The sequence below is a fragment of the Fulmarus glacialis genome, unplaced genomic scaffold (genome assembly GCF_000690835.1).
Source record: "Fulmarus glacialis isolate BGI_N327 unplaced genomic scaffold, ASM69083v1 scaffold43844, whole genome shotgun sequence".
Classification (NCBI taxonomy): domain Eukaryota; kingdom Metazoa; phylum Chordata; class Aves; order Procellariiformes; family Procellariidae; genus Fulmarus; species Fulmarus glacialis.
In genome coordinates, this window is record NW_009208204.1 from 218 (window position 1) to 11146 (window position 10929).

Sequence of the window (10929 nt, forward strand, 5' to 3'; positions counted from 1 at the left end):
CGGCTATTGCTTCGCCTTTGTGCTTTTATATGATAAAATCCAGGAAATCAGCATAAGTCTTTATTAATGGATGCCATTCATGCACTTCCACTGTTCTTCAAAGGCAGAATGCTACCCCAAGATACATTTATCAACAGTCTGTCTTTTTGTTTAATGGGAGTTTTGTTGCTAAGTGTTGCCTTGAACCAAAGAAAAACATTTCTTAGTTCTGTATGTTGGAGTTCTTCCTTAGAAATGTCATAGTTTCATCTGATGTGCATTGGTTTCACTGGAAAATATTATATTATATAATTTCTTTTCATTTCCCCTCTGAAGTGGGCCAGATGGAGAACATATCACCTGGACAAATCATCGATGAACCTATTCGTCCAGTTAACATTCCACGGAAAGAAAAGGACTTCCAAGGGATGTTAGAATATAAGAAGGAGGATGAACAAAAACTTGTCAAGAATCTTATTTTAGGTAAGCATCTTTCTCATTTGCAGCCTCCTGTGCTCCCACACACTCTGAAAAGTGAGTGATAAGAATACAGAATTTCCATTATGAAATGAATAGCTTATTTTGGTTTTGACAATGTTCAGTTTATCTAAAATTCCTAAATGTCTATTGTAATCTAATCATCCTTCCTGATGAGTATAGTACATATTAATGTGTCTGCATATTTTTTAGCAGGCAGTTATGTTTTATTCTGTTCTGGTATTTTACCAAGAAAGTGGCTCTTCTTAGTTTTACTCTTAGTTTGCACTGGCCATATATAGATATATATGTACAATTAACTGGGGAGGTGGTGATTACCACATATAAGACCTTCCAATGGCTTTATACTTAAAAAAAAAAAATGTGTGTTTGTTTTTCCCAAGAGCTGAAACCACGTGGGGTAGCCGTCAACCTGATTCCAGGACTACCAGCATATATTTTGTTCATGTGTGTACGCCATGCGGATTACCTTAATGATGACCAAAAAGTGCGGTCGTTGTTGACTTCCACTATCAATGGCATCAAAAAAGTGTTGAAGGTTAGTTAGTCTGCTTGGTTTAGGAAAACATTAATTGAAAATTTGCTTTTGATTTTATGTTAGAGGAGTGAGGAAAAGACTTTCAATGAATTGGATTTCTGATCGGAAAGTCCTCTCACCAAAGTTACAAAAAGTTGTTAACAAGCAGCAAATTATAGTGATAGCATTTTATCCACATAATACCACAGATGGTTTGAATTAGTGGAAAAAGAAATACCTTCTTTTTATTTTGAATAGACTTCCTCCTCTGCAGCTATGCCTGTAAAGCTTTGGATGCAGTCAAAGTTTGCATAGTGAGTCTTTCTAATCCAGAATACTTAAAATGCTTCATTTGCAGTTTTGGTTCACAGATTTCCTCATCTGCTTCACCTACAGATTACATTGATGATAATATGTTACTGCCTAAAGTCTTCGCAATGAGTTGGCTAGGAGAGTTTACTCCAGGGGTATCGTGAAAGCAATATTAAGACATAAATATGCTTTATGCTTCATGGAGTTTTATAGTTATTAAATAAAGATGTGCTCAAAACCCAAGCATTTAATCAACATGCTTTGAAAAAACATTTAGTAAACAATCCTGTAAGAGCTTAGATATTCATAAAATTTTTTGGACATATTTAAGTGAATGGAGTGAATGCTACAGAGCTCTAGAAATTTTAATTACTCAGCATATACTAGATTCTATGATCTTTGGCAAGGAGGGCTTTTTGTTTTATTTGTTTTCCATATCAGGCTGCCAAAATGGTTATAATGTAAGTGACATTCATGCAAACTGAATTGTTCTCTGCTCCTCCTGCTGGCTCTGCATCATTCCCATCCTCTGTGTTGGGCTCTTCACAAGAGTCATTGTGCCACAGGATGAGTGTTTTGGGAATACAGTCACATTGCCCTGTGATTTCTGCACAGAGCAGTTAGGATGGGTCTGTAAAACACAGAAAGATCGTATCTTTGGAGGAAATTATATTTTGAAAGTTTTTGAAAAACATTATAGAAAACAGGGAGGGTGTTTAATGGTATTTTGTCAAAAAACCTTGCTTTTCTAATATGTTACTGAAATACACAAAGTTTTGCAAAACATCAGAATCTGAGTAGCTACAAGAAAGTAGAATTTAAGTGTTTAATTGTTTATCTAACATTTTATTATTTTATTCCTCCTAGCAGTCTTTGTTGAAATGTGTTTGTTTTTATCTTCAGAAAAGAGGTGATGACTTTGAAACAGTGTCCTTCTGGCTATCTAACACCTGCCGATTTTTGCACTGTTTAAAGCAGTATAGTGGAGAAGAGGTACGCAGTGCTACTACTCTGGTTTCTTTTGCTCTACAATACTATTGTGAGCACTACTCTTTAACAAATTCCTGTAATATCTCAATATCTAGTCAAAGTTTCTTAAAACAGCTACACTTTTTGGAATGATGGTGGTGATGTCAGTGGAAAGCACAGGGAGATAAGATTTGAACCAGTTTCCCTTTACTGCACGCTGGAGGCCCAGAAGCTAGATGACATTGTGCTCCTGAAAGTGCCAACTCAGATTAAGTAGAAGAATCTGGCTGCGACCATTATGGTGTTTAGTAATGATTCACTGAACTTCCTATGAAAAAGGCCGTATTAAGCCCTTTAACCATAGTATGGCAGACCAATTTATGTTTGGAGGCTGGGGTATGCCTAATTTCTTCTTCATACTTCACTGGGATTTTGGCTATAAATGGCTAGGTGAGAATGCCCATGCTGGAGTGGGAGGGAAGGGTCTTACCTGCCAGAAAGTTGGTAGATACTTGAATTTGCAACACAGGGAAGCAGACGTGGCACAAGTCAAATTGAAAAGCAAATCTTAGCATTAGCCTCCATCAGAAGAACTTCCAAATTAAAGTTTTGAGGGGCTGTGTATTATTTTTAAAGTATTATTTGTCAGTTGCATGAAAAAATATCAACACTGGTTTTCTGTAATATTTTTGTATTCTATTGAAGCATTTGTTTCTGTTATTTTATGAATTCAGGGGTTTATGAAGCATAATACACCTCGTCAAAATGAACACTGCCTCACTAATTTTGATTTAGCTGAATACAGACAAGTGCTGAGTGACTTGGCTATTCAGATCTACCAACAACTTGTCCGAGTGTTGGAGAACATTCTGCAACCAATGATTGGTAAGGCAAAGTTGAATTCCTTAAACTTCACACCATAGTACCAAAATGAAAACTGTGATGGTGGTAATATGCTGTATCTTGTATTTCTTCCTAACCAGTAGAGTTTTATTAATAGTTCTTTTGGTATTCTGTTTATAGATGACAAGGACTACACTGGACAGGTTGGATTAGAGGGAAAACTAAACTGTGGCTGGCTCTTCTGGCAGTGGCAGAATAAATCGATTTACCTTATTCATACTTGTCATACATCATGCATTTACAGGAAGAAACTGTTAGGACAGTCTGACATTGGTTGGCCTGTGTTTTGGGAAATATCCTGTGGAAAAAATGGACTTTAATTACATGATAACTCATAATTAAAATGAATATGGAGAAAAATGGCTGGTTGTCATTATGGACAGCAATCAGCAATGAAATAGCTAGCAGTGATGAAGCTTACATTCAGAGAGATTTTTTTCATTAAAAGTACTTTTCATTTTTCTTATCAGACAGTACTCTTACACAAATTTTCATTACGCTTTCCGATCACACCATTTAGAAGAACGAAATAGCTCTCGGTTTGCTGACTCTGCTGCTCACATGACCATGGGAGGAAAAAAGTATTTTGCTGAGCTAGAGTTAGACCCTCCTTTCAAACAGACATGCTGAAATCTTTGTAAAATCCCTGTAAGCTTAGATTTTGCAGAACATAGTGGGATACAGAGAATTGCCGGAAATCATGGCAAAGTGTGGCTAGCAGAAAGCTCAGCGTGCTCTTTCTGTGTAAATACTAAGTTTTGCTATCTTGCACAATATGCTTTCTTATAGGAATTTTCAGTCATTATAATAATGTTGTCAATCAAATGCAGTTTCAGGAATGCTGGAGCATGAGACTATCCAAGGTGTCTCAGGGGTGAAACCAACAGGGCTGCGCAAGAGAACATCCAGCATTGCTGATGAAGGAACCTACACATTGGACTCCATTATTCGGCAGCTGAACTCTTTCCATTCAGTGATGTGTCAGCACGGAATGGATCCAGAGCTGATCAAACAGGTGGTCAAGCAGATGTTCTACATCATTGGGGCTGTAACGCTTAATAACCTTCTCCTGCGCAAGGACATGTGCTCGTGGAGCAAAGGAATGCAGATAAGGTGGGAGAGCTCATTTTACACTTTTCTTGAATGTGCTCTGGAAATCTTAGTGAACTCTTGACTCTGATGAACATCATTTTGATGGAATAGCAGATACACTTCGAATATTTATTTTTCCACACACAAACAGTTGCAGATGCTGTTAAACTGATTTTGAGTGGTTCAGTTAAAAAGAGCTTGGTTAATTTAGGTGAAATCCTACCTGGCTTTCAAGGAAATGTGGTAGAAGCAAAACAAAAGTATTTCATCATCAAGTAGGAATCAGAACTGTAGGTGAAATGTTGGTAGTTGCTTTCTCAGCTTTTAGAAGAGAATAACAAACATGCCTGCTGCATTCTTTGTATGCTGGTGGCTCAGCGGATACCTGCTGTGTTCATCCACACTGTAGTTTGCTGCATCCTGCGGTAAAGCCATTTTGTTCTATTCCTGCATTTGGCATCAGTTGTCCAATGCATTCTACTGGCATATGCCAGGAAATTTAGCCAAGACATTCCAGTCCCTCAAGTAACCTTGAAAAGCCTCACTGTACATTTGCATGGACAAAATCTCATTCGCCTTTCTTCTTGTCACATTCCTGCAATTAATAAGAACAGAAACAAATGGGAAAAGCTAGTTAGTGGAAGTCTTTGGCCATAGTTTCTAATTGTTTTGAAACTCAAAATTTCCTGCCTTAATCAGAAGGAAACTGTATGAAGACAAAATTACAAGAAATGACAAGTGTGAAGGAAAAGCATGTAAGGACAAAGAAGAAACACTGGAAAAGAGAAACTGCACGTGCTTTCAATTTAACTATAATCAAGCGTTAGTGTCTTGATACTCTTACCTCTTTGTACAGGTACAATGTGAGTCAACTGGAAGAATGGCTACGTGATAAAAATTTGATGAATAGTGGGGCTAAAGAAACACTGGAACCCCTCATCCAGGCTGCACAGTTGTTGCAAGTAAAAAAGAAAACGGATGAAGATGCAGAAGCCATTTGTTCAATGTGCAATGCACTGACTACTGCCCAGGTAAGCAAACTCTCATTGTCTGTTCTGCTGTCACTTTTGAGCAGTTCTTTGCTGTGTTGGTGTTTGCTATGCCTGCCAGCACTGCTGTCGCACATGGATCAAAGATTTCTTATGTTGTTTTGAAGATTTCTTACTTTGTTTAAACTAAAACAGATTAAATTGGAGGGGTAAAAAAAGGACCAGATCTTTTCTGAGGTCTGATGTTTGAGTTAAGTTTTGACCAAATGAGAGAAAACTCAATAGATTGTGCGGTGTGTGGTAGTTGTGAAAATCCTTAGAGAAAACTGTTCATTCTAAGACACCTCTGTACTCCAGACAGGTCTGCCTAGGATACTAGGAAATTATCTTTCTGCCATCGGAGTTAGTATCCAGTTAAGTTAATGGACAATTCACACAGAGCTGTTGTCTTCAGGGTCTGCAAACAAAAGTGTTAAGTTACTGTACCCATTAGCCTCAGAAAGGCTGAACCAAATGTATCTCAGGAAACAGCTGAAGACTTCTATTTATGAAAGCTTAGATTTTGTACAGAAAAGTTGCACTTTTTTTTTAATCATGCTACATTTGCATAGAGCTTGTACAGGAATAACTGGATCCCAGCATTTTTGATGATTACTGAACATTCCCTGAACATAGGAAAAGGAAGAAATTTCTCCATTTCTTTCACAGTGGCGTCAGCACTAGCGGTTGCATTGATATAGCCGTTTTGATTTAGTAATTCACATTGCTGGAAAATCTGTTGGTTTTATACTGAAGTAAGAAGTTAGAATTCCACATGCTTCAAGTGTTTTAGCTTTGTTAAAAAGTGTTGTGCTTTTTTTTTTTTTAAAGAATCATGTAAACACAGAGAATTTTTAATAAGTTTTACATGTTTAACCCAGATTATTACTTAAAGTCTTTGTGTTGCTGTTCTTTCCTGTAGTGGCTTTAGCCCTATTTTTAGAGAAATAGCTCACTCTCTTGAAAAATAATGAAGTCATAAGATTCTCTTGAATGGAAGCTACAGAAGGTCATAATTATAGGGTCAAAATTAGGGAGAGAAATACAGCGTGTTTCTAGGGGATGTAGGATCACAATCAGTTACTTATCATCTGATTTTTCCATAGTTTGGTATTTTTCACACACATGTAGAATTTCGGAGTTTCTACCTCCAAAGAACCCATGTTCTGAAGGAGGCAGTCATACAATACAGCCTTAAGCAGGTGATGGAATTCTGTATGAATCAATAAAGCAAAAAAATAACAAATACTTGTAAAGAATTTTCTTTTAAAAATAGCTAATTTAAAAAGTGTATTATTAGTAACCATGGATGCATCTGTTGATTCATCAGTAAAATGAACCTAAGAATGGTTTTTCTTCTTCACAGATTGTAAAAGTTCTGAATTTGTATACTCCAGTTAATGAGTTTGAAGAGAGAGTCTTGGTATCATTTATACGTACAATACAGGTATGGCTACATCTTTTCATCAAAAATAATTTGACTATTTCTAACAAACCCTCTGATAAGCCAAACTAGCTTGTGTCCTGAAATAGAATCATAGAATCTGACGTAAGCTAGGCTTTTTAGCTCTTGTTTTTTAGCTATGTTGAAAAGGTGATTGTCAGCCTTAAAATTTTAAGCAATCACAATTTCCTGCCTCCAGACTTGCATGAAAATGTTAGTTTCCCTGTCAGCATGTATGAGATTTTTGGAAGGTGGGAGTTTTTTGTGCTTATGCATCTTTGTGTATGTAAACGCACTTGTATGCCAACTTTTCAAGTGGTAACATTTATATATGCAAATTTACTTTTGTCAGACCTGTGTCTGCATGAGAAGTTCCAACTCCAAAGTTCTTCATTTAGCCCTTCTAGTTTTATAGATATTGATGAAAATGAAACATTTTGAAAACTCCAAAGAAAAGCAGCCAGTAGAGCAAAATAAAAGAAACAAAGATGATCTTTCTGGTCTGTTAGAAATTGAATTACAATACTAGCAGGATAAGGGAGATTGGGAAGGTAGAACTGAGATAAAACTATAATTCCACATACTGAAAAGATGCAGTTACCAGATAGTGGGCAAATTCTTCCTTTTGCAGGGAATCTAAATATCTTCAGATTGCATTGTAAGGAGAAGATATGCAGAACTGAAAATGATGCAAGTAACTACAGTTTAATGGCACAATTGTTGCAAATGCGTTGGTTCAAATTAGCGTAAAGTGTATGTCTGTAAGCACAGATGAAATACTACCTCTTTGCAAGATGATTATAATCAATGAAGTGGCTAAATGCTAATGTAATCACTTTCTTATCTTTGCAGATGCGTCTGCGAGACAGGAAGGACTCTCCTCAGTTGCTCATGGATGCTAAACACATCTTTCCTGTTACTTTCCCATTTAATCCATCCTCTCTGGCATTAGAAACCATTCAGATCCCAGCCAGCTTGGGCCTGGGCTTCATATCACGTGTCTGATCCCAAGGATGTACCATCAGTGTTAGATGGAGAATCAGTTGCCTGATATCTTTATCCGCTAAAACATAGTGAGCCACTGAAAACACATTTTCTGAACAAACAGTCTGTATATACCTAGATCTGTAGTAAAAGTAGCTGGAAAACTACATAACAGCACCACAGATTGAAGGCTAATAGAAAGATGTGCATTTGTGTTCAGTCATTGCATTTATGAGGACATCACTGATTCATACATTTCCAAAATACGGAAATTGGGCTTGGACAAAAATTGTGTCTTCAGCTGTCTAGAGACATTTTTAGATCTTTAGTAACATATTTAAATAGTGTAAATTAAACTCCATATGTAATCTTCTCATAGGCAGGGACCAAGAGGGACAGTCACAGTCCTGGACATGGAAGACTTGAAAGTAAGGCATTTTGTAGTAGAATACACAGTCACTTGGGAGCCTGTTACATTTAATTTGTAAAAACTGGAATGGAGAAACACAAACTGGCAATGTATAAAATTATTTCTTAAACCACTTCCTTATTTATGTCAGTTTGACATAAATTCTAGTGATAAGTCTTACAGCTTACTATATGCTATAACTTAGGTGTTCATTTGTTAGTACAGTGGTTTACCAAGCATACTAAATCGCTGCTGCATATTGTGTTCTTTTAAATGTATGACAGTATCATACTAGGCACTAAAAATAAGATATTTCGGTTTTTGTTGTCAACCTTATTTACAGTCTGATGCAGTCTGTTATTTTAACTGGATTTTTGCAAGTGGTATCAAATAACACCTGTAGAGGAAAATGGTAATTAAGCACAAGTAGCACACTGGAAATCACATGTTTAGTTATTTTTAAAAGTAGTTAGCTAAAAATACAGAATCTTGAAGCAAATGATCAAAAGTCAGTAATGATTTTAGTATTTATTTAGCTTTTGTAGTCTAATGTTCTTCTTTCTTTGCCCCAGAGATGACAGTGTGTATTTTGAGTATAATCTCTTTTGTTTTGTTGCCGCTTAAAAAAAAATGAAAAAAACTATTCTTTCATACTGGAATTTGAGAGGAAAAATTTTAATAGAAAATTTCTGCAGTAGCCCAAGGCTCTCATTCTTTGAAAGTTGACTAACAAGAATGTTAAGTAGGTTTTGACTATGATGCTGTCATTTGACTATGATTCATGCTGATTTAATGGCTGGAGATCCAGGGTGCATAATGAGAAACTGAGTTATTTTGGATATTGCACATCTTATTGGAAAGATTTTTCTGACTCACACATCTTGCATCTGCTATATAGAATTCACATTTCACAATGTGCAACGTAAGTGCAGAAGCCTTGCTGAAGGTTCCAATTCTGAACTTTATAACAGGTAGTTTGTGGTGTATGGCTCAAATATACATGTAAAAAAAAAGCCACACACATTGCTCAATTACATTGTACAATATTTTTTATGTATTATTATAATTAGCAACTTAGCATTAACATTAATTTCTTTAAAAATATCGAGAAATAATCTAGAGATACACTATTAGACTATTTGGTACTGATCTGTTTGCCTGCAAACTCACAGAAAAAATTTTGCTGTTAAGCAGACTGAAACATTTCAGTTGTGTTTTATTTGAGAGGTAGACATGCTGTTTGTATGGTTGCTAAAATAAGTAGTAAAGACAACCTAAACTTTGTCAGTATCATTTTAAGATGCTCATGTCGTCTCATTTTCAAATGTGTATGCCCCATATTATGTTTAATGGATCATGCCAGTACTTCCAAGAACCTAATACTGCATTGCATAAATGTTTTCAAGGATCTTTGCTAAATGATTTAGATTGTTTTCCTGTGCGAGGTATACCAAACACTCTTTTTTCAAATGTTACTTGATTTCTGAAACTACAGCTACTGTTAAGTGGCTCCAAATAAGGTATAATGTAGTTTTCAGACTGTTAGGGGTACTGTACTTGTGAGAATGTAATGGGAAAGCCTTCACATCCAGTAACAAGGTTAGGAAAGAAAATACGTGAGAACATGCTGACCTACAAAATTTTTCTCCTATTGAAAAACAAACAATTGGCATTACAGTATGTTCATACTGTAGATCAGGAAATGTATCCACTACTTAAGCATTAGTGTATTAAAATGTATGCCTAAATGTATTTTTGTTTATTTTTTAAGTTTGTTTACCTGTAAAAAGCCTTATTGTATCTTGTTTCCTTAAAAAAAGTAGTGTTTAGTAATTTATAGCTATTATCCTTAAACTCAGTGGTTTGACTGGTAATACTTTTATATCACATTAAAAGTATATGCTGCTTGACATGTTTTAAAGGAAAATATTTTTAAGTTGGAATAGATGTGTAATTGGTAATTCATCTAATATTTTACATGGCAGTATTTTACATGCACTTTTCAAAAGTAAAATTTTAGTGTCGGTGTATAATATATCTTTCACCTTAGGGCTAATATCTCTTTAACCATGGAATATAATGCAGAATTATTTTAACAACTTTTTTTTTCCTTTGAATCATTGTTATGCTCTTTTAATGTGGACATATCTTTTATATTTTAATTTATTATCTATTGCTATGATAGATTCTATCGGATGCTGGAAAAATACTTGTCAATGACCCCTTAGAATTATATACAGTTATTCTAGAGATTTTGCACAATAATTACCTCATTCAATTTGGTGTATTTTTATTCCAGTGATCATTTTATTCTGATGTTTAGGACGCAGTCTTCTATCCAAATTTTGAAAAATTGCTTCTCAGACTTCAATCTGGGATGGAATGTGAAAGTGCTTAAGTCCGTTAAATGTGATTAATCTATTTTTATCACACAAAAAAAAATAGGATCGGCTTCAATGTTGAAAAGTGGATTGATATCCAGTAACATTTGTTCCCAACTTGGAAACACCAGCATTTGCAATTTGAAGGTCTGTGTAATTTGTGATTTAAACTGAACATATTTCAAAAACTATGAGTAAACACTTGGGTTTTTAAGATGCTGATACTTCATGTGATAAATAAAAGCCTTTAAACATAGGTTTTCACTTGATGCCACTACAGGACATAGAAGAAAACCAAAACATTGTCAGAATGACCTGAGCTCTGATCTGTTGTAGTGTCTGATGTTGTACTTAGTAAATGTATGCATCATAAAAACTGTAGCCTAATAGCTATCACTGGAAGATGTCCAAAT

At 35.5% G+C, this 10929-nt stretch overlaps 1 protein-coding gene across 1 annotated transcript; it reads left to right on the forward strand.

The window, feature by feature from the left end:
• Positions 1 to 315: 315 nt before the first annotated feature.
• Positions 316 to 8996, forward strand: LOC104075776 (unconventional myosin-Va-like; the record flags this gene model as incomplete). The annotated part of the gene is made up of 8 exons (XM_009576398.1): positions 316 to 462; positions 861 to 1015; positions 2210 to 2299; positions 3010 to 3160; positions 4009 to 4291; positions 5127 to 5301; positions 6665 to 6745; positions 7595 to 8996. Coding segments are annotated over 8 exons (1235 nt in total), but the record flags the coding sequence as incomplete, so codon positions are not given.
• Between the last annotated feature and the right edge of the window lie 1933 nt (positions 8997 to 10929).